General features: G+C 35.9%; 1 protein-coding gene across 4 annotated transcripts in view; it reads right to left on the bottom strand.

Moving 5' to 3' along the window:
* The window catches only part of LRBA (LPS responsive beige-like anchor protein), a 709,127-nt gene that overhangs the window by 571,995 nt on the left and 111,982 nt on the right, over window positions 1-25,150 (bottom strand). For all 4 annotated transcript variants that reach the window (XM_047799683.1, XM_047799685.1, XM_047799682.1 and 1 more), the window contains 5 exons: window positions 16,424-16,516; window positions 15,128-15,236; window positions 14,101-14,182; window positions 10,433-10,556; window positions 9,662-9,854 (listed from right to left, as the gene is read on the bottom strand). In XM_047799683.1, the coding sequence (XP_047655639.1) occupies window positions 9,662-9,854; window positions 10,433-10,556; window positions 14,101-14,182; window positions 15,128-15,236; window positions 16,424-16,516 (601 nt within the window). The remainder of the gene's footprint in view (window positions 1-9,661; window positions 9,855-10,432; window positions 10,557-14,100; window positions 14,183-15,127; window positions 15,237-16,423; window positions 16,517-25,150) is intronic.

The raw sequence follows: 25,150 nt of genomic DNA, 5'->3' as shown, positions 1-25,150 counted from the left end.
AGTATGAAATAGTATCACACAACTACTAACTTACTAATCTTGTCAAAGACTCATTTTGACCAATTTGATTTTCTTAAGAACAACCTACACAGGTATTCTCATGCAAATCTAGAATATAAATTGGTACATATTTTTTAAATAGCAACTTAGTAATACCCACTAAAACTTTTTAAAACATGTACAGACTCCTTCTTCTGGAATTTTAGGAATTTATCCTACAAAGTAAGAGATAGTTATATAGGAGTAGGGTCATCAGTGCTCAAAGACAAGGCAAAATTAAACTATGGTACATATGCAACACACTGCCAATACAACTCAACAGATTCTTAAAATTTCACCTCCACCAATTTTTCCAAATAAAATTTTGGAGAATGCCAGAATATGAAAAGTGAACTTCAGTTACTCACTCAATCACTCCTGCCTTGAATTACAAGTGATCTGATAGCATTCAAATAGATATCAAAGCTACAGCTTTACACTTTACTTTTCCATAATATGATGCAATAATATATATACCATATACACACACATATATGCATACACACAGTAACATGCAGCCATTAAAATTCATGTAAGAAGTATATTATTAATTGAAATAATACTGTAAAGTACCACAAATACAGTATTTTTATAAGAAAATAATTACATGCATGAGTATATTTATGTATAGAACAATGGACTGGAAAGTCTTGCACCAAAATATTAATATTAAATCATGCACAGGCAACTGGATAACAGGTGATTTCTGAAATTTGCATGTATACAATTGTTCTAGCTTCCACATTTCCTACAATGAGCACATATTCTTAAAATTTTTTAAACAAACAATATTACTTGTTTTAAAATTTTAAACCAAATGAATACTTTAGCAATTAAATATGTAACACTGATAACCCATGAAATATGAAAATTTTATAACTCTTAATATTTCTTTTAAAAATGTACCTTTTAATTTTATTATATAGCCACCATAAACTCACACAAACACATGTATATTTATATATGCCAGTTTATATTCTGTGATTTCTAAAAATACTTCTAAGAAATCACTTATAAAATTCTAATAAAACTGATTACCACATGCTTTTAAAAACCCGATCTAAACTGAACTTTCTTCTTATATAAAATGACTGACACTTGTGTTTAAGCCATTTCAACAGACTGTTAACAGCAAGTAAAATGTAAAGATAATTCAAATAATCTAAGATAATGAAATACTCAAATTCTGGGGATAAATCTAAACCATAGCATATCTTCAAGTCAAATGTGAAAAACTTTTACTTGTTGCACATTTTAAGTCATAGACCCATTCTACCTTGGCAATACAGGCCTAGACAAAATAAACTAGTTTTATTTGTTTAGAAAGAAACATTTTTAAATAGTTCTCATAATTCAGAATATATTAAATGCCTTAATTTAAATTCTAATTAAAGAGTAGAAGCATTTTAGCATGCCAAGTGAAAATAGTATTATTCAATTATTCAAGACAATATTCAATTTGAAGCATTAAAAAAAAAGGAAAAAAGATGGATAATGACCTAGAAAACAATACAAGAAAATAATGCAATTACAAAGGTTATAGGTACACATTTGAAACCTGAGATCAAAGTAACCAGCATTGTACAGTTATACTGGAAGAGCCTATTACTGCTTATAAAACCAAGTTCAGCTGTTGGAGGAGAAAGATACAGTGACAAACAGCTTCCCTGCTACAAAGGTGGCAGGATATCTATCAAACAGGACAATAAAATTGCAATTGAGTTTCTTTGGCTTTTTATAGCAGCTACATGTATCCTGATGCAACCCTGCAAAAGCTATACAATTCTGCAACATTAGTTTTTTACACATCAGTTTTTTTTTAATGAAGAACCATGTTATAAATTTGTGATATTGAGATTTTAAAAGCTGCAAAAAGAAAAAAAATCTCTACCATCTCAGTAGTATATGCATGGAAATATTTATAAACCTTCAGAATTAATATCTTCAGATAAAAAAAAGTTGATTCAATAATTTCAGCAGAATTTTTATCAGCATACTATAAATTGTTCATCTACTTACTGAAGCAAGTTAGTGCCATCCTAAACTTCATTAAATGTTGACTTGAAGAATATTAGAGTGTAAATTTTCCATTTTACTTAAAAATAATCAATATATTAAAATTCCAAAAGTATTAACCAACCTACATTCAAATAACTTTATGTAAACCTTATTAAAGAGAAAAGTTTTTTAATCAATGAAGAAAAGTCACTCAGAGATAAAACTAAAGGCCATTTATGAAACATTAAAATTAAAAGTAGAAACCACAAAAAACAACTTAGAACTTTCACTTTTTCTTTTCCTCCTCTAAGAGTAAAGTTTTAGCACTTTTTTAAAAGTATACTTTAACAGCAAAAAGGGATAAGTGCAGTTTTACTCAGATGAAACACTCTATAATGAACTTAATCAGCATTTAGTTCATGTTATAACTATAATTCTAAAATTTGAGTCAAAGACTGGTTCTTGGCTCAAACGTGGGTAAAAGAGGCCTCTCCATAAAGTAACTACTTTCTTTGCAATGGTTTGAAAATCTGTTTAAAGCCGTAAGTCACTGGAGTAAAAGAAACTATGAACTAATTAAATATACAGATATATAAATATATGATTCACACAGAAAACTTAGGGCCTGCTTTGGGCTTATTGTATATAAATCTGAGTCTGAAAAATATTGACTTTAGACACTACATAAGAAGAGTAGTTTATAATTCTTCATCATTTTCTGTGACTTAAAATATGCTCCCAGAAAGAAAAAATGTGTTTTCCTTTATGACAAAAAGTAAATTAAGAGGTATTAACTGGGGCCCGTATTTAAATTATGGAGAACTTTTCTACCTTCATGATGCTTTCTAAAGAGTAAATTAGCATCTTAGTGTGAAAGTGGGAAGGGGAGATTTTTATAAAAGTTAGTAAAAATAATTCCCTGTATACTCCGAGGGTCACTCAAAATTTAGACTGCATAAGGACATTTTTTTTTTAATTTTTTAATTTTTTTGCTTTTTAGGGCCACACTGTGGAATATGGAAGTTCCCAGGCTAGGGGTCGAATCAGAACTGCAGCTGCCAGCCTACACCACAGCCACAGCAACACAGGATCCAAGCCGCATCTGTGACCTACACCACAGCTCATGGCAACGCTGGATCCTTTAACCCACTGAGCGAGGCCAGGGATCGAACCCACATCCTCATGGATCCTAGTCAGGTTTGTTACTGCTGAGCCACAATGGATTACTGTGTAAGCCAAGAAGGATTATTTTAAAATATAGATTTCTAGGAGCATCCCATGAGATTCAGATTAAGACTATGAGTTTGGAGTTCCCTGGTGGGCTAGCAGGTGAGGATATGGGGTTATGACTGCTGTGGCACAGGTTCAATTCCTGGCTTGGGAACTTCCACATGCCATGGTGCAGCCAAAAAAAATACACTCTGAGGTGGGATCCAGGAAACTATAATAAGATGTACAAACCTTTAGTCTGATGAGATGACCCCAAAACATACTGTCTGTGATTGTGACACAGGCACTTTAAAGACAGCTGCTACAGCTATTTCCTGGGTTGCTAAGAGAAGACTGAGGTGCCAAGACACACACGGAGAGGCATGGTGCCACATGACAGTGGAACCAAAGAGGCCTAAACAATGGTGCGGTTCTTCCTTCTTCCTGAAACAAGTATTTAACGTGCAACTGCCAAGTACTCAGCACTATGCACAATTAAGAGAGATAGGAAGAAATATATAACCTTTCATCCTTGCTGCTGAGAGCTTGCAACTAACAGCCACTTTTATTTATTTATTTATTTATTTATTTATTTATTATTTATTTATTTATTTATTTATATTTTTAGGGCTGCAGCTGCCAGCCTATGCCACAACCACAGCACCACCAGATCCCAGCCACATCTGCAGCCTATACCACAGCTTGCAGCAAGGCCAGATCCTTAAGCCACTGAGTGAGGCCAGGAATCAAATATGCACCCTCAAGGATAGTAGTTGGATTCTTAACCCGCTGTGCCACAACGGGAACTCCAACTGCCACTTTTAACCAGTAATATAAGTGCTATTACAGAATCATACGTGATTAAATGCCAGCCAGCATTTCCTATACGACTCATTACTGCTCTTCTTCATGTCCTTTACACATCTCCCCACAAACCAAACAATTCCTCATGCGTTTCCCTCAGTGACATCACCTCGGTACTTTTGCTTATGCCAAGTCTTCTACCAGTGATTCTCATCACCCAATCTCTACGTGTGCAAATCTTATGTATTGCCTTTCAAGGTGGTAGTCAAAGAACATCTGTTGTACAAAACTCTCAAAGGCCCTCTCCTGTCATTGTGAGTATCTCTTTTAAGGCACTTATTCCTTTCTGCCTTGTTTTTCAGTACATGTATTTTCTTCCATATTAAAAAATAACTTCTTTCAGGATAAAATCTGTTCCTGATTCATCATAGTAACCTGAAAGTCCTCAACTAGAAAAAGATAGGAAAAACAAAAGGGAGGAGTGGAGAGAACAAAAAGATGAAAGATAAAGGTGGAATGGGGTAGAAAAAGAGGTGAGCAACCGGTGTAGACACAGCGTGACTGAAAATAAGTAAGAGAGCACAGGGAGGGTCTGACCAACCACAGCCAGGGAGAGGAGGGAGCAGATATGAAGCACACATACACAGAAAAGGAGGAGGGAGAAGGAAGCAGATACAAAATAGGACAAAATGGGTGGAGGAACATTAGAAGGAAGAAAAAAGAGAAAGAGGAGTGGGGAAGAAGGAGAGAGTGGCTAAAAGAAGAAAAAGTGACACGAAGAGCTGGCAAGGCAGTGACAGAGGACACAGAGACTGCACCAGCTGTCCCCAGCCAATGCCAATGCAGAGGGTAGGGACAGTGTGCAGGGGGAGGCTGGGGGGGGGGAGGGGCAGTGAGAAAAAGGGGGTGTGAGGAGGAGGAGGGGAGAAAAGGAAGAAGGGAGAAGAGGGAAAGGGGAGGGGGCAGGGAGGAAGAAACATTTAGATATCAGAAGAAAAATCAACTGCTGTGAATTCACAGAGAATGACCTGGCCTGAGAGTACAAAAAACTGTTATATAACAGTGACTGAGCTAATTAAATCCTAAAGAATATAAAGGATCTGGGTAAGTACAAAGAAACACAAAGATCACGCCACAAATAAACAAAAATGAAGGTTCAACAAAGCTTGATTTACAAAGACTAGAACCAACACAGCCAGAGTGGAGATTTCTACCAAGTGAACAGTGAAAAGTTGAGGTAGGAAATATTACTCTCAAGGGAAATAGTGAAAAATTAGGCAGAAATCATTTGCCTTTTTAAGATTAGAACAAAGTGTTTATGGAAGGCAGTAACATTATTTTTTAAACAAAGTTATTTTCAGCATAATAAATTTAGAGAAAAATAATATCTAAGGCTACTGACCATCAGAAGTATTCAGAGTAGAAGTAATCAAGCCATGTATAAAAAGCTACAAATCATTAAGACAGAGAAAAACTTCAAAGTTGGCAAAAGACAAAATCTTGCAAAAATAAGGAATCTAATGGCTTCAAGAATTAGAGGGAATATTACTTATGACCTAGCAATCCCACTCGTACTAATAGTTCTTAGAGCGTGCTTTTTTCAATTTTTGAGGCTAATTCATCTGGCAGAGCATGGAATCACTTTATTAAGACATCATCAGCATTTTTAAGTGAAAAAGAATAAGAAATGTCAAAGTGCATCACCACGTACCAAAGCTGGTAACCACCATGTCCTGAACCTGCTCCAGGTTGTGTGGGGGAGGTGTGTGCATACGTGTGGACACAGTCATACCTGGTCATGATAAATTTCTTACTGTGAGTCACAGTTACATGAAGTTTGAAAACGACAAATCCATTAAAACTTTTGCCTTTGAGCACCTTATTTACTCACAGCAGTAAAAATGAATAAAGCAAAACTACACATAAAAAACAGGAAAGAATCTCAGAAACAAAAGGTTTTGTTTTTTGTTTGTTTGTTTTGTCTTTTGTCCTTTTAGGGCCTCACTTGAGGCATATGGAGGTTCCCAGGCTAGGTGTCTAATCAGAGCTGTAGCCGCCGGCCTGAGCGAGAGAGAGCAACGCGGGATCCGGGCTGCGTCTGCGACCTACACCACAGCTCACGGCAACGCCAGATCCTTAACCCACTGAGCAAGGCCAGGGATAGAACCCGCAACCTCATGGTTCCTAGTCAGATTCGTTAACCACTGTGCCATGACAGGAACTCCAGAAACAAAAGGTTTGATGAGGAAAAAACAGGAGAATTCTCACAGTATGATGTCACTTTCATAAGATAAAAAATTAGGCATAATGAAAGATTATATTGCTTAGTAATACATTTTTTAACTTTTTCAAGAAGGGAGTGTTAAATTCAAGATGGTGATTAGGTCTGGGGTGGGGGCTGCACAAGGAGAACCAGGCAACGTGTTCTTAAGTCAGGTAGTTAAAACTCGTCCTTTATAACACTTCACAGCATATACGCCACACAAGGTATTTCGGAAGTAACTCATTCTTCACTGTAAAAGCTTTATTTACACCATATCCGAAGTGACTAGGGCCTGAAAGTCGGCTAGCAGTAATAATAAGAACAAAAGGATTAACAGGAGGAATGATGAGGGCTGAAGAAAAGAGTCATTTAATTCTATTTTTCGTGATTTCACTCAGGAACACCTAACTTCAAATATACATACACACTGCCACATTTATCACCTTCAATTAGACTTTGACAGTTAAGAAAAGTTTAGAAACTTCGAGTTTACACAACTAAAAATTACCATAAATCAGAATTCAAACCCAAGACTATCCTGTCTCCAAAGCCCACGTTCTCTTCATTACTTGCACAAATGGATTGGTTACTGGATATATATAATATATATATATAACATATAATAACTAGTCATAAACACTCAAAAGTTCAAAGGTGCCTGAGATATCTCTTAGTAAATCCACTTGTTTTGTGGATAGAAAATTATAAAAGATTAGGCCATTTGCCCTAAATAGCCTATGACTTCCGCAGTTGTCAAGCACTTTGGTCTCGAGATCCTTAACACTCTTAAAAAGTACTAAGACATCCCTAAGACGTTTCACTCAAATGGGATATAGCTAATACTACTTAGGAATTAAAACTAACAAATTTTACAAATATTAATTCATTTCAAAATAGCACTGAACCTGGCATATGTTAATATAAATAACATTTTTTGAAAAATAACTTTTTAAAACAAAAAATAATAACAACTGAGCCGGATGTTATTATTCCACATTTTCGCAAATCTCTTTCAACTGGCTTCAGAGAAGATGGCCACATTCTAATATCTGCTTTTGTATGCAGTATGTTCCATTATATTGTTTTGGTTGAAGTACATGGAAAAAAAAAAAATCCTCTAACTAGATATGTAACTGGAAAAGGAGGACCTCGCCACTCTCTGAAATGGTCTCCCAGGCTCCCAAGAACTTCAAGCTCCCCTTCAAGAATTACTGCTCTGACCGTTATATTCCTGTAGCTATTCTTCTTAAGGGTTTGACAAACCAAAGTGCATATGAAAATGCTGAATTAACATACAGTATTTAAAAAACTAATTTACATGGGCACTTCCCTGAGAATTCTCCAAGATATATCTGAAATCCAATCCAAATTATGTGAGACCACAACTCAACCCTGTTTTTCTCATGATCTTTTGTAAAGGGGAAAAAACACTCAGAGAAAATGAGCCCAGGCTGCAGCAGCCCACTACAATAGAAACCAGAATAGCTGGGCATCAGCACAAACTAAAATAAGTTAGACAAGAGGTACAAAGTGTTTCTGTAAAGTGACAAACAGCAAATATTTTTGGCTTGGAGGCCATACAGTTTCTGTGGTTAATACTCAACACCTGTAGCATGAAAACAGTCACAGAAATACATAGATAAACACAAGTGACTTGTTTCAATAAACTTTTATTTACAGAAACAGGTCAGGCCAGATTTGGCCCTTAGGCCATGCGTGGCAAAACTCTGCCTTAAACCAGTAAGCTCAAAAATGTAGTGACTCAAACAAAGCCATGTTATAAAATCACATCTCTGTCTCATTTAGCACTGGACTGCTCTTGAACATCAATTTGTGGGGTAATATCTTCCAATATAAGATACCTCTGTAAATCCTTATGATAGTAACACGCCTCCCTCTCACTGAAGAAGGAGGAAGCAGAATGAATAACTAAAAGTTATTAATAGCTAAAAGTTATGCGAAAACTCAAAAACATACATTGAGGAAATGACAATATATTCCGATAGAACAACAAATCAATAAAATAAAATTATCACTTCTGTCCTTTATTCCTTCTAGTCAATTTATAATTAAAATAAATATTTTAATTAAATTCCTTTGGTGTATATATAGAAAGAATAGATAAGCAAAAAACTGGCAGAAGACATTCATAAACATACAGTAGCAAAGGATTAAGAACTCCCACAAAACAACAAAAAGATACAAATTAATACCATGGATACATAGCATATTTGATCAAATCTGCAAATTTTTTAACTCCAGCCATAATAAATAATGAGGTAGTATGAACCCATCAGAATTTATACGTCTCTGGCAAGAATATAAAATGATACACCACTTTGGAAGAGGAATTGCATTATCTTGTAATGTTTAGCATCTGCATCTTACAAATCATCAATTCTCCTTCCAGGAACATACAGAGAGAGAAACTTCTCAATATATACAAAATGCATCAAAAATGCTCATCGACTGGTAAATAGATAAAGTCATACCATGGAATACATGCAACTGAGAAAATAAACACAATTACATTAGTCAATATGGACGAGTATCAAAGTAGTAAGTAAAAACAGCAAGTTGCTGAAGGATGCATTTAATACAATACCATTTATATTAAGCATAAACATGAAAAATAAAATTCTTTTGTATGTATAATTTAAAAATATACCTAAAACACAGAAGCAATGAAAACACCAAATTCAGGTAGATGATGGAGGAGAGAGGAGCTAAAACTGCTAGACAAAGCAACTGAGATGGGCAACTCACATTTAGAAACAGGAGAAGGCACCTAATTCTTGCCCCTTCTTATACGTCTAAGGTATTTCATTAAAAACTTTAAACAAAAAATATACATAAGTAATTTGTACTGGCTTAAGAGTTAAAAAAAAATAAGGCACTAGTAGATTCTTCCAAACCTATTTTTTAACGGACTGTAACATGAGCAAAGGCTTTACTACCTTACATTACTAAAATAAGTACTCATCTTTGAATATTGTGCGCCACCTTGTGTTCAAAAAGCTTCAAAATACTATAAAATCCAGAGAACCATACCTTGAAAATGGCACCCTGAAAATATAAATTCTTTTATGTTGTGTTAAGAGGTTTCACTTTATTAACTTAAGCACACATAAAAATGACTTTTGAAAAGAAACCTCTTTTGATTGTGAAGAAGCTGTAAATAATTTATATTTCTTTTCAGTCATTTGTTTTTAGTTTTTCAATTCACTGCACTTCCAAAGAAGTGCCTTTTTTCCTTGATTTCAAGTATATAAAATCTTGTTGAAAAAAATAAAACTGAAAATTACAGACATTTAATACATTAAAATATACTTTCATAAAAAAACTTACCTTTGAATGGGTGATTGATAAGGTGTCTACCCACACTCGCCAGCCACCCCACTCATATTTGACTGCATGGTAAAGTAGGATTCTGAATATGGCATATACCATTTCTGTTATCTTCTGTTCATCTGAATTTTTAGGATTAAAATAGCAGAGAGAAAGCATCCATTCTTGCCACACAGAACACTGCAGCAAGCTCCTGAAAAATGTCAAAGCACAATGAATTGCTTTAAAAATAAATCTCCTGAAAGAATTATAAAAAAGTAAAAGTTTAAAACAAAATAGGAGTTCCTGTCCTGCCGCAGTGGTTAACGAATCCGACTAGGAATCATGAGGTTGCAGGTTCAATCCCTGCCCTTGCTCAGTGGGTTAAGGATCCGGCGTTGCCGTTAGCTGTGGTGTAGGTTGCAGATGTGGTTCGGATCCCATGTTGCCATGGCTGTGGTGTAGACCAGTGGCTACAGCTCCGATTAGACCCCTAGCCTGGGAACCTCCATGTGCCACGGGAGTGGCCCTAGAAAAGGCAAAAAGACAAAATAAATAAATAAATAAATAAACAAAACAACCCGATTTATTATGTATTCAAAACAATTAAAGAATGTGGTATTGAAAGCTCAATTAACTATATGGTACATTACTTCTATACCCTTAATGAAAAAAGAAGTATATAGAAAATTCATTTCACAGTATATTTAAAGCAATTTTTCTTAGGAAACAATGGACTTAGTCAAAGCTAGACTTGAATATTGCAAATAAATGCTTTCTGCTACTGCTTACCTTCTATTTTCTCTGCTATTATTAAAAAGTTTAATCATGTCAGAAAGAAAAGCTCTGCGAACTTCGATGCTCTCTGGGCACTGGGGAGAATTTCGAAGCAGGGTTGCAATTACTTTCAGTATCTCTGTAAGACAATTCATAAATTAGTAAAAATCAAGACATTACAAAAAATTCATGATAGAACACCCCATCAATCTCTTTCAATTTCTTTCATTTCCCTCACAAACATCCCTACTGAAAACATCCTTTTTGCCTTGTTAAAAAAAAAATATGCAGACAAGACTGATAATACATTTATTAGATAGAAATCATCCATAAACAAAAAAGGAATTTTTTATTTATTTATTTATTTTTGGTCTTTTGTCTTTACAGGGCTGCACCTGCAGCACATGGAGGTTCCCAGGCTAGGGGTCTAATTGGAGCTGTGGCTGCCAGTCTACACCACAGCCACAGCAACACCAGATCCGAGCCGTGTCTGCGACCTATACCACAGCTCACAGCAATGCTGGATCCTTAACCCAGTGAGCGAAGCCAGGGATCAAACCCTCAACCTCAAGGTTCCTAGTCGGATTCGTTAACCACTGTGCCAGGACGGGAACTCCCAAGAAAGGGATTTTTTAATTCCATCATTAGAACATGTAAAGCTGAATTTTAAAAGATTATAATAAATTAAATTATAAATGAAGTAAATGATGGTAAAACTGGCACCTCTCCCTAACCTCTGCCAGTTCGTAAAGTTGATCTTAGGGATATATAATCAAAAGCTCAGAAAAAAGAACAAATTCTCAGCTTCTTCAACAAGATTTGTAATATGAACACACTCTTTCCTTTATCACTGTGAATTTTAAAAGTTATCAAGATTTTCTTCCATAATTCTAAAAGTAAAATTAGGCACACACACAAAAAATCAAAAGTAGATTAAAACCTATTTAATACCCCAAACCAATAAAACTGCTACTGAAGTGGGCCTTAAATATAATGCTGTCTAAACTTCTAGTATTAGGCTTTAAGAAGAGAATTTTTTTTAAATATATACTTAAATACAGAACTTTAAAAAAAAAATGGCTATAACCTTGAATCAAAAATTGAATACTGTCAAAGTTTACCCAATTAAAAACTGAGTAAGTCTAAAGCAGCATTTTGCCTAGGTTTTTGGTGATTCTGAAGCAACAAGTTTAAAATATGAAAATCGAAGATACTATATCATACAATAAATATTATGGGGAGTACCTGTCACGGCTTAGTGAAGAGCCTGACTGGTATCCATGAGGATGCAGGTTCAATTCCTGGCCTCGTTCAGTGGGTTAAGGATCCAGTGTTGCCATGAGCTGCAGTGTAGGTCGAAGCTGTGACTCGGATCTAGCATTGCTGTGGCTGTCAGAGGCTGGCAGCTATAGCTCTGATTCAGTAGCTAGCCTGGGAACTTCCATATGCCATGGATGTGGCCATTAAAAAAAAAAAAAAAAAAAGACTAAAAACAAAATAAATAATATTTTGGGAGTAATTTCTGATTTCTTCTACTGACAAAAATTTTCTCTATCCACCTAAACAATGATTACAATGATAATAAACCATAGTAATAGGATGATGACAATAGCCACTAATTTTGTGGTGAGACACTGCTTTAAGAAAATACTCATATTAATAAATTTAATTTTTTTTGCATGGAAGATGCTATTTTTTTATTTTTTATTACTTAATGAATTTTATTACATTTATAGGTGCACAACAATCATCACAACCAAATTTTATAGCATATCCATCCCAAACCCTCAGTACATCTCCCCACCCCCCAACCTGTCTCATTTGGAAACCATAAGTTTTTCAAAGTCTGTGAATCAGTATCTGTTCATTTAATCTTTATATCATGATAGCTAGATACTATTATTATCCTCACTTTAGAGATAGGAAATCCGAAGAATATAGAAATTAAGTAATTTACCCAAAATCACATAACTATTATGGCATATAGTTAAGATTGAAAAGCTAGACACTCCATGTTTTCAAACAAAACATTATACTGCCCACCTTTTCTGTTAATATATTACATAGATAATAATTTAGAAATTCTTACTTCAATAAGTCATCTTTCCCATAACTACATAAAATATATTTTATATTATATACATGATCAAGGTATTTTGTTTTATATTCTCCAAAATATAATAATGACATCACATCTCCCTGAAGATTGAGAAAAATTAAACATGTGACATGTGTTTTTAAATTAAGTACTAAAATAGAGTACCACGAACATGAGCACAACTCACCACACAAAAAGTAATTAAACTTCAAAACTCTTCGAGCCAGATATTTTAATGTCAATAATCTTTAAAGGCAAGATGAAAAATGCATATACCTTTTATAAGTGCTTAAGAATTGTAAATATCAAAAGAAGACTGTTAACCAAGACTAAGTTTGTAAACAATAAAGGACAGATATTTTTCCAAACTTAGTAACCTAGCCTGACTTCACTAAAGAGTGTAATTGAAACTATACCAAAAATTTGAACATACATGAAATCAAGATCTTATGCATATAATTCTTCAAAATGTATATAAACATTTCCACAAAAACTAAGGTCAATTTGAGGTTATATTCAACATCAAACACGAAAAAAACTAGTATCATATTAATGGCTGTAATGAAATAATATTTGAACAATGTGTTTTCAACAGTATCAACTTTAGGTGTTTGGGGATTATTTGTCCTTTTTTTGTAGGGCCACACCCATGGCATATGGAATTTTCCAGGCTAGGGGTCAAATGGAAGCTACAGCTGCCAGCCTACACCATAGCCACAACAACGCAGGATCTGAGCCACAGCTGTGACCTACACCACAGCTCACGGTAACACCAGATCCTTAATTCACTGAGCAAGGCCACTGATTGAACCCGTGTCCTCATAGACACTAGTCAAGATTGTCACCACAGAGCCATGAAGGGAACTCCTCAACTTTAGGTTCTTTAGTCAATTTCCTTTTAGTAGCAAAAGGTACTTATAAAAGCATAAAAAGGAGGGGAGATGGAGAAATGGATGAAGGTGCTCAGAAAGTACAAACTTACAGTTACAAAACGATTAAGTTCTGTGGATGTAATGCATAACCTGGTGATCACAGCCAACGATACCATACTGAGTACTTAAAAGTTGCTTAGGTAGTAGATCTTAAGCTGTCACCACACATAACACACAAAAAATTCTAACTATGTGAAGTGATAGATGTGTTAACTAACCTTATTGTGCTAATCATTTCACAACATATACATGTAACAAATCATTAGACTGTACACCTTAAAATTACACAATAGGGAGTACCCATTGTGGCGTAGCAGAAACGAATCCAACTAGGAACCATGAGGTTGCTGGTTCGATCCCTGGCCTCACTCAGTGGGCTGAGGATCCAGTATTGCCATGAGCTATGGTGTAGACCGCAGACGCAGCTCAGATCCTGCGTTGCTATCTATGGCTGTGGTGTAGGCCGGCAGCTGTAACTCCGATTTGACCCCTGGCCTGAAACCTCCATATACCAAGGGTGCAGCCCTTAATAGCAAAAAAAAAAAAAATTACACAATAAAATATATCAACTATATTACAATAAAGCTGGAAAACCAAAAAGCAAAAATCAAGAAATACATGAAAATATATATTAAAGTATTTTAAATACATACGAGGATTTTGTATCTTTACTGAAGAATCAGGATCTGGATGCTGTTTATGTATCACCTGAGTACAGATCTGTTCTATGAGAATCTGTAGAAGTAAAATATTAGATTGTATTAGCATAATCACTGTATTACCATCACTATTAGTGAAATTTAAGTTCAACACTAATCAATATATACATACAGTCCAATATTGTCATGCTAAATGTCTCCTGCAATACATAGAATAATTTCAACATTATTACTCTATTTTACTTAATTATAAAATGAGACTCAAATAGTTAATACAATGGAGTAAATACTTAAACAGAGATATCCACACTGTTTAATAATTCACAGATCTGGAGTTCCCGTCGTGGCTCAGTGGTTAATGAATCCAACTAGGAACCACGAGGTTGCGGGTTCAATACCTGGCCTTTCTCAGTGGGTTAAGGATCTGGTGTTGCCATAGGTCGAAGACATGCTCAGATCCCGAGCTGCTATGACTGTGGTGTAGGCCGGCAGCTACAGCTCCGATTCAACCCCTAGCCTGGGAACCTCCATATGCCATGGGTGTGGCCCTAGAAAAGACAAAATAATAATAATAATAATAATTCATAGATCAACAGCTTTAAGATGAATCCATATTTCCTTTATAAAACCAATTTAAAAAATCATAGAGGGAGTTCCCGTCATGGTGCAGTGGCTAACGAATCCGACTAGGAACTATTAGGTTGCGGGTTCGGTCCCTGCCCTTGCTCAGTGGGTTCAGGATCCGGCGTTGCCGTGAGCTGTGCTGTAGGTTGCAGATGCGGCTCGGATCCCGTGTTGCTGTGGCTCTGGTGTAGGCCGGTGCCTACAGCTCTGATTGGACCCCTAGCCTGGGAACCTCCATGTGCCGTGGGAACGGCCCTAGAAAAGGCAAAAAGACCAAAAAAAAAAAAAAAATCATTGAGCAAACCTAAAAGACCTTATTTCATCTAGACACTATCAACTAAATTATACAGGCATTTACATAAGAAATTATTAAGATTAAATTCTAAGTACATCCTACCTCAAACAGGACATTGTACGTAGTCATTGTGATTAAGTTTGTCTGAAGCATGAGTCTTTCGGCTAGCAATGAAAACAATCCATGTCCAAGCATGATTTCAGCTTTTCTTCTGCGATGACAGAGAAAAAACATAATTAAATGCAGAGTTTATTACTCACTATTTAATATGCCTGCTGACGAAGGAGACACAAAAATGTTTTCACACTATCAATAAATCTCAATTCAATAATGCTTGCAATTTTCTTCAACCTAGAACTTAGAAGGCCACAAAATCTTTAAGCAGAGAAATACAAACTACAATACAGGCACAACTAAAGTTAAAAAAAAAAAAAAATACGAGACTATCTATGTCATAGCCAAGCAAAAATCCTCACCAAATATTCAGAGAAATTATTTATTAACCACCTGCTACTCCCCCATCAAACTTGGGCTAAGCTCTATTATAAATAATAATCTAAAGCCCAATAAATAAAGTAGAAAAAAATGTAGAGGCAAAGGTAAAAGATGTGTAAGAGAATTGTAAGAAGAATTCTGTGAAGATTATACTGAAATTAAACTTCCAGACAAAAATTTAGAAACTGAAGGATCAAAAACTTAACTCTACCCCTGAGTTTCTCAAATGTTTTCTGCAAATTGCTGGATATTATATATTTTAGGTTTTGGGGATTAAATGTTCTCTGAAGCAACAACTGTTGCTGTAATGTAAAAGCAGCCATAGATAATAAGCAAATAATGATTGTGTCTGTGTTCCAATGAAATTTTATTTATAGTGGGTCAGTTGGATTCAACATAAGGACCACAAGTTTTCTACCACCAAAATTCTTAATTTTCACAATAAGCCAATCCTGGTATAAGAAACAAAGGTAGGATATGAATGCCTTGGCTCAGCTAAGAAAAAAAGAAACATGAGAGTTTCAGTTTTTAGTTCTATATATCATAAAATACACGATGTGACAAATCTCCAGATTAATATGTCAACTTTATAGTACAGATAAAGCAAATGATGACCAAGACATGTGAAATGACGTTTGTACGTTTACTAAGAATTCAGTTTATACAAAGGCATTCTCATAATGAACAACCAAAAAAAAAGGAAAATTTAAATCAAAACACAAATAATATACTCCTGGTTCCCCACTTTATTTTCAATATGTAGAAATGGTAAGAAGTTTATATAGCATTTTATTAATAAAAATAAAGAAAAGAGAGACTAGAGGAACCACAGAATGGAAATACTATTCCAAAGATTTATAAAATGAACATATAATATACAACAGCCCATTCATGCATACTCACTTTGGGGCCAGGTGTTTTAAAAAATAGCCCATTGCTTTGAGAGCTTGTACTCTGATTCCTTCACTTGTTGATGCCATAAGTTTATACATAACACTGCATAAGTTAAAAAATAAAAACAAATTACTATGAGTATATTTTTCAAAAGTATCTAATGTATACACGTATATATGTGCATATTTCTTCATAAAGTCACATAATTATAAACCTAACCTCAGTAAGATATGGGTGAATTTAATGTACATTTCTGACATTTAGAAACTTGTTTACAGGAGTTCCCTAATGCTCCAGTGGTTAGGATTCAGTGCTTTCATGACAGCTGCCTGGATTCAATTCCTGGTCTGAGAACTGTGATTCTACTTCAAGCTGCTACATGCCTCAGCCAAAAAAAATTAAAAATTAAAAATAAATAAAAACTTGATTACCAACTATATGTTGTCTTCAAGAAACCCACTTTTTCACATAGACATATGTAGATTAAAAGTAAATCAATGGAGAAAAATATACCATGCCAACACTAATCAAAAAGCAAGAATAGCTACATTAATTTCAGACAGAGAAGACTTCAAAGTAAGGAAATTATCAACATAAAAAAAGGGCATTAGGAGTTCCCGTTGTGGCTCAGTGGATAATGAACCCCACTAGTATCCATGAGGGGTTCATTCCTCAGGGGGTTGGTCAAGGATCCGACATTGCCGTGAGCTGTGGTGTGGGTTGCAAACGTGGCTCGGATCCCATATTGCTATGGCTGTGCTGTAGGCCGGCAGCTGTAGCTCTGATTCGCCCCCTAGCCTGGGAACCTCCATGTGCCACACATGCGGCCCTAAAAAGACAAAGGTGGGGGGCATTATATCATGATAAAGGGGTCAATTCTCTATTATGGCATAATAGTCTTTAACATGTATACACCTAACTATAGAGCCTAAAACTATGTGAGGCAAAAACTGACAGAACTGCAAGGAGAAAAAGATGAATCCACTATCATAGCTGGAGATTTCCAAATCCCTTTCTCAGAAATGGGTAGATCCAGCAGGGAGAAATTCAGTAAGGACATAGTTAACCTCAAAAATACCATCAATCAACTGGATATAACTGACATCTATAGACTACCTCATTCTACAACAGTAGAATACATATTTTTCTCAAGCTCACATGGAACATTAACCAAGTAGACCACATCTGAAGCCATAAGACACACATAAACAACAAATATAAACATTGGAAATTATATAAAGTTTGCTCTCAGACCACAATGGAATTAAACTAGAAACCAGTAACAGGAAGATAACTGCAAAACCCCAAAATACTCAGAGATTAAACAACATACTTCTAAAATACTCAGAGATTAAACAACATACTTCTAAATAACATGATGCTTGAAATCTCAAAATATTAAATGTATTTTCAACCAAATGAAAATGAAAACATAACATAAAATATGTGAGATGCTGCAAAAGCAGCACTTACAGGAAAGTTCATAGCACTGAATGAATGTATCGAAAAAGAGGAGTGTCTGTTGTGGCTCGGCAGTTAAAGAACATGATTAGTATCCACGAGGATGTAGGTTCGATCCCTGACCTTGCTCAGTGGGTTAAGGATCCCGTGTTGCCACAAGCCACAGCAGAGGTTGCAGATGTGACTTGGGGATCCAGCATTGCTGTGGCTGTGTTACAGGCTAGCACCTGCAGCTCTGACTCAACCCCTAACCCCTAACCCCTGCTGCAGGTGCAGCCCTAAAAAGTAAAGAAAAGACAGATCTAAAATCAATAATATGGAATTCCCATCATGGCTCAGTGGTTAACGAATCCAATTAGGAACTATGAGGTTGGGCGTTCGATCCCTGGCCTTGCTCAGTGGGTTGAGGATCCAGTGTTGCCATGAGCTGTGGTGTAGGTTGCAGACGTGGCTTGGATCCTGAGTTGCTGTGGCTCTGGCGTAAGCCAGCGGCTACAGCTCCAATTCGACCCCTAGCCTGGGAACCTCCATGTGTTGTGAGTGTGGCCCTAGAAAAAACAAAAAGACAAAATAAATTAATAAATAAATAAAATAAAATAAATACCATAAGTTTTCACCCTAGGACACTTGGCCAAAAATATTCAATCCAGAGTAAGCAGAAGAAATCAATAAAATAGAAAATAAAAATCAATAAATAAAATCAAATCAATAAAACCAAAGCTGGTTCTTCAGAAAGATCAATAAAATCGATAAGCTTCTATCCAAGTTAAGAAAAAGAGAAGGGACAGAATTTACTAATATCAGAAATGAGAGATATCACTATAGAGCCCATGGACATATTAAGAGTAGTGTCAACAACTCTATGCCCACAAATTCATTTCTAGATGAAATGAACCAATTTCTTGAAAGATATAAAAGAAAAAATAGATGACAGAAAAGGTTTAGAGAAGAAAAAGATTTAGAGAAGAAATTATACCAGTTCTCTACAATCTCCTTCAGAACACAGAAAAAGAAGGAATACTGCTAATTTATTCTATGAGCCACCATTACCCTATACCAAAACCAGAGAAAGGCATTATAAGGAAACTACCAATATCTTACATGAGATCAATATCATACATTAATAAAGATGGGAAAAAGAGTTCCTGTCATGGCTCAATGGTAACAAACCCAAATAGTACTCATGAAGACACAGGTTCAATCCTTGGCATTGTTCAATGGGTTAAGGATCCAGTATTGCCATGAGCTGTGGTATAGACTACATATGCAGCTTGGATCCCCTGTTGCCATGGCTGTGGCACAGGCCAGCAGCTGCAGTTCTGATTTAGACCCCTAGCCTGGGAACTTCCATATGCCGCCAGTATGGCCCTAAAAAGACAAAAACAAACAAACAAACAAACAAAAAATTCTCAGAAAATATTAGCAAATCAAATCCAAAAAGTATAAGAATTATATACCATGACCAAGTGAGATTTATCACAAGTATGCAAGGCTGGTACAACATTTCAAAATCAATTAATATAATCCATCAAATAAACAGATAAGAAAAATTATCAATTCTATCAGTAAAGAAAAAGTATTTGACAAATTCAACAGCACTCATATTAAAAACTCTAAATAAACTAAGAATAGATGGTAACTTTCTAAACTTGATAAATACTATCTTCAAAAAACCTACAGCTAACTTCATACTTAATTGGAAGAAATTCAAAACCCTCCCACTAAGATCAAACAAAAGGCAAGAACATTCCTTTTCAGTATCATACTGGACGTTCCTGCTAAACAGTAAAGTAAGAAAAGGAAATAAATAATACACAGACTATGAAGGAACATATAACACTCTGTTTACAGATGACATGATCAGCTATGAAGAAAATCTAGAACTGACAAAATAAATCCTGGAAACTGTAAGTGATTATAGCAAGGTTGCAGAATACAAAGTTGATATGCAAAATTCAATTGCTTTCTCATAAGCCAACAATGAACAAATGCAATATGATATTTAAACCACATTATTATTTACATAAACACCCTCTAAAATGAAATACTTAGACACAAAGCAACCAAAATATGTATAATATCTATATGAGGAAAACTACAAAACTAAGTAATGGAGAGAAAAATCCAGCTCATGGATAGGAAGAGTCAGTGTTCTCAAGATCTCAGTTCTTCCCAACTTGATCTATAGTTTGCAATTCCAATCAAATCCCAGCAAGTTATCTTATGGATACTAACCATTCTAAAGTTTATATGGAGAGCAAAAGCCCAGAATAGTCAACACAGTATTGAAGGAAAAGAACAAAAGTGTAAGACTGATGCTACCTGACACTAAGGCTTACTATAAAGCTATAGTAACCACAACAGCATAGTACTGGCAAAAAAAAAAAAAAAAATACACAAACACATGAATGGAACAGAATAGAGCCTAGAAAAGAGACTCACATAAATTTAGTCAACCAATCTTTGAGAAAAGAAGAGCAAAAGCAAGACAATGAAACAAAGATACTCTTTCACAAAATGATGCTGAAACAACATGAAACATCCAAAAAGATGAATGTGGACACAGACCTCACACCTTTCATAAAAATTAACTCAAAATGGACCTAAACATAAAATGCAGAAGAACAACAAGACACCAACATCCAAAAAGATGAATCTGGACACAGACCTAATACCCTTCATAACAATTAACTCAAAATGGACCTAGGGAGTTCCCTTCGTGGCTCAGTGGTTAATGAATCCGACTAGGAACCATGAGGTTGTGGGTTCCATCCCTGGCCTCATTCAGTGGGTTAAGGATCTGGCGTTGCCGTGAGCTGTGGTGTAGGTCACAGACGTGGCTTGGATTCTGTGTTGCTGTGGCTCTGGCATAGGCCAGTGGCTACAGTTCCGATTAGCCCCTAGACTGGGAACCTCCATATGCCAAAGGTGCGGCCCTAGAAAAGGCAAAAAAAAAAAAGGCAAAAAAAAAAGGACCTAAATATAAAATGCAGAGAAACAACAGGACACCAACATCCAAAAAGATGAATCTGGACACAGACCTTATACTCTTCATAAGAATTAACTCAAAATGGACCTAAATATAAAATGCAGAACTATAAAACTCCTAGAAGAAAACACAGGATAAAACCACAGGATCTTAAGTATGGTGATGCCTTTTTAGATACAACACCAATGGCACAATCCACAATAAAAATAACTGATAAGCTGGACTTGATCAAAATTAAAAATTGCTATGCAAAAGACTGTATCAAGAGAATTAGAAGATAAGGCAAAGACTGAAAGAAAACAGTAGCAAAGGACACATTTCTAAAAGACTATCATCCAAAGTAAGCAAAACACTATAAAATTCAACAATAAGAAAACAAACAACTAGATTTAAAAAAAAAAAATGGTCAAAGAACTTAATAGACACACCACCACGGAAAATATACATACTGCAAATAAGAATATAAGAATATAAAAGATGCTACATATCACATGTCATCAGGGAAATGTAAATCAAAACAATAGAGAGGAGTTCCCTGATGGCCTAGTCACTGCTGTGGCTCAGGTCACCACTGTGGTGCAGGTTCAATCCCTGGCCTCAGAACTTCCACATGTAGCAAGCACAGCCAGAAAAACAAACAAAAAACAATGAGATATTGCTATACATATGTCAGAAAGGCCAAACAAAACCAAATTCTGGGAGTTCTCACTGTGGTGCAAGAGGTTAAGGATCCAGTGTTGTCTCTGCTACAGTACAGGTTCGATTCCTGGCCCAGCACAGTGGGTTAAGGATCCAGCATTGCTGTAGCTGTGGTGTAGGTCTCAGCTACGGCTCAAATTTGATCCCTGATCCAGGAAGTTCTATACACCACAGGTAACAAAATGCTGGAGAGAGTGGCAAGCAAAAGAACTCTCATCATTGCTGGTGAAAATTCAAAATGGCGTAGCCACTCCGGAGGACAGTTGGGGAGTTTCTTACAAAAACTAACTATACTTTTACCATACAATCCAGCAATTGTACTCCTTGGTATTTATCCAAAAGAAGTGAAAACCTATTTCCAGAGAAAACCTGCACATGCAGGTTTTTTACACATTATTAACAAAACTTGCAAACAGCTAAGATGATTTTTAAAACATCAAAGGATATAGAGAGAGGCCATCCAAACAATGAAATACTCAGGCCTACAAGACATGAGGTATCCAGCTATGAAAAGTCTTCAAACTGAAAAGGCTACATACTGTAGGATACCAACTATATGACATTCTAGAAGTGAAAAAACTATGAAAAGCTATGAAAAGTCTTCAATCTGAAAAGGCTACACACTATATAATGCCAACTATATGACATTCTAGAAAAGGCAGGACTAGGGAGACAATAAAAATAGCAGTGGTTGTAGGGTTGGTGGGAACGTGGGATAAAGCTGAATAGGCAGAGCACAGAGGATTTTTAGAGCATTGAAAATATTCTGCATGATACATAATGATAACTATGCTGTTATATATTTGTCCAACCAATATGGGATAAGAATAATACAGCCTGTCTTATGTACCAGGATACTTACAGAAAAAATTTTAAAAGCCATTTTCTAAGCACTCTGAAGACTAAACAAAAGCACCTGTGTTGGTGTTAGGGGCATTAATACTTGGATATTTCCCATTTTGGAGATAAGAGTCTCAATTTTCACTTTTCACTTGTAAATCTGACCTAAGAGTGGGTCCCTGTTTCAGAGTTAGTCCCTGTCAGAAGTTCAGGTAGCTAGTAATCTGAGAAAAATAACCCTTCTGATGAGAGGAATTAAGAAATGGGTCCCACAGTTCCCCTCATGGTTCGGTGGTTAACTGACTGGCATCCATAAGAACGCAGGTTCGATCCCTGGCTTTGCTCGGTGGGTTAAGGACGTGGCATTGTCGTGAGCTGTGGTGTAGGTAGCAGAAGCATCTCGGATCCTGCATTGCTATGGCTGTGGTGCAGGCTGGCAACTGCAGCTCTGATTCAACACCTAGCCTGGGAACCTCCATATGCTGCAAGTGTGCCCCTAAGAAGCAAAAAAAGAAAAGAAAAAGAAAATGGATCCCTATATGCTAGAGAGGGTAGGAGGAATCCTGAATAGGAACAAATAAGAGAGAAGGATCTTCAAAATTGGTATAAAAACCTGCAAAAGCCCTAAACTGACACAAGAGATGCACATGCCTGGGGCAGACTCAGACCAGAATATCAAGCCTTTCTAAATTGAAATAAGATTTGAATTATGACCCAATTCTCTGCCTAATCCCTAAGTGGTGCATGTAAAAGAAAAACCCAAAGTAAGACAAGAGAGGTTTCATTGTTGTCATTGTTGTTGTCTGGCTGCACCCACAGCATGTGGAAGCTCCCAGGTCAGGGATCAAACAAACCACAGCATCGACCCAAGCTGCTACAGTGACAACGCTGGATCCTTAACCTGCTGAGCCACAGGAGAATCCAAGAATGAACAGTAACCTGCTACACTCAAAGTCCACCAATTTAAATGTTGGTCACATCCAAAAAATGATTTCACAAAAATATCCAGAATAGTGCTTAACCAAATATAAAGGCACTATGGTCCAGTCATAAAGAGTATATTTATAATAAATTCCCAATGACATGGAACTTTTATTTTTCCAGCCACACTCACAACATATGTAAGTTCCTGGGCCAGGGATCAAATCTAAGCCATCACTGCGACCTGCACCAAAGCTATAGCAATGCTGTATCCTCAATTCACTGCACCACAGAGGGAACTCCTATCTAAATTTTATTGGAGTGCAGTGAACTTACAATGTCCTATTAGATTTATATTTATACCAAAGTTCATCAGTTATACATATACATATATCCATTCTTTTTTCCCATATAGGTTATTACAGACTATTGAGATTTCCCTGTGCTATACAGTAGGTCCTTTCAATAAATTTAAAAATGACTCAGGTTATACAAAAATCCTCAAAGGCAAAAGTGGAATTAAATTAAAATTCAAACATAAAAAGATCTCTGGAACACTCTTCTAAATAACACATGGGTAAAGCATGAAAAAAAGAACTTTGACATAAAAATGACGTTAAACTGAAAGTGCTTAAGGAAGAAATTTAGAGTACTAAATACCTATCTTCAGAAAGAAGAAAGGCCTCAAAACAGTGCAATCAATAAATTTGATCAGGAGTTCCGTCATGGCTCAGTGGTTAACAAATCCGACTAGGAACCATGAGGTTGCGGGTTTGATCCCTGGGCTTGCTCAGTGGGTTAAGGATCCGGCATTGCCGTGAGCTGTGGTGTAGGTTGCAGACTCAGCTTGGATCCCGCATTGCTGTGGCTCTGGCGTAGGCCAGCGGCTGCAGCTCTGATTAGACCCCTAGCCTGGGAATCTCCATATGCCATGGGAGTGGCCCAAGAAAGTAAAAAGACAAATAAATAAATAAATTTGATCAAAGTCTAGCCAGAATTGTTTAAAAAAAAAAGAACACAAATTATTAGTGTTAAGAAATAAGAGAAGTAAAATCACTAAGGCTTTTCAGATATTTAAGTGAAAATAAATGAACAACTTTATACCAATAAATTTAACAGTTTAGATAAAATAGACAATTCCATGATAGATACAAAATTACCAATATTTATCAAAGAAAAAACAGAAAAATAGCCCTGTATCTATTAAGAAAATTGAATTTATAGCTAAAAATATCCTTACAAAGAAAATTCTACACCTAGAAAACTTAACTGGTAAATTTAAACAAACATTTGAAGAATAAATAGTAATAGTTCTGTACAAAGCCTTCAAGAAAATTAAAGATGAGTTCCCTGGCGGCCTAGCTATTAAGGATCTGGCATTGTCACTGCTGTGGCTTGGACCACTGCTGTGGCACTGGTTCCACCTCTGGCTTGAGACCTTCCATATATTGTAGCATGGCCAAAATAAAAAGAAAAGAAAATTAAAGAGAAAAGAATATTTCCAAAATCATTCTTTGAGGTCACACTTACTCAGATATTTAAATCAGACTCAGAATAAAGCAAACTACCCTTCATAATATGGATGCTTCATCCAAACAGCTGAAGGCCTTAATCGAAAAAAAAGACTGACCTCTCTAGAGAAGGGAATTCTGCAAGCCAACTGCAACATCAAATCTTATGTGGATCTCCACCTGCCAGCTTACCACACACACACATTTGGTTCTGTTTCTCTGGGAATTCTGAAAATACACTCCTTAAGTATAATGGGAGTTCACATTGTGGCTCAATGGAAATGAATCCAGCTGATGACCATGAGGGTGCGGAAT

The sequence above is a fragment of the Phacochoerus africanus genome, chromosome 10 (genome assembly GCF_016906955.1).
Source record: "Phacochoerus africanus isolate WHEZ1 chromosome 10, ROS_Pafr_v1, whole genome shotgun sequence".
Taxonomy (NCBI): domain Eukaryota; kingdom Metazoa; phylum Chordata; class Mammalia; order Artiodactyla; family Suidae; genus Phacochoerus; species Phacochoerus africanus.
The sequence above is the reverse complement of the archived record's forward strand: the minus strand, read 5'-3'. Positions and strand labels throughout refer to the sequence as shown.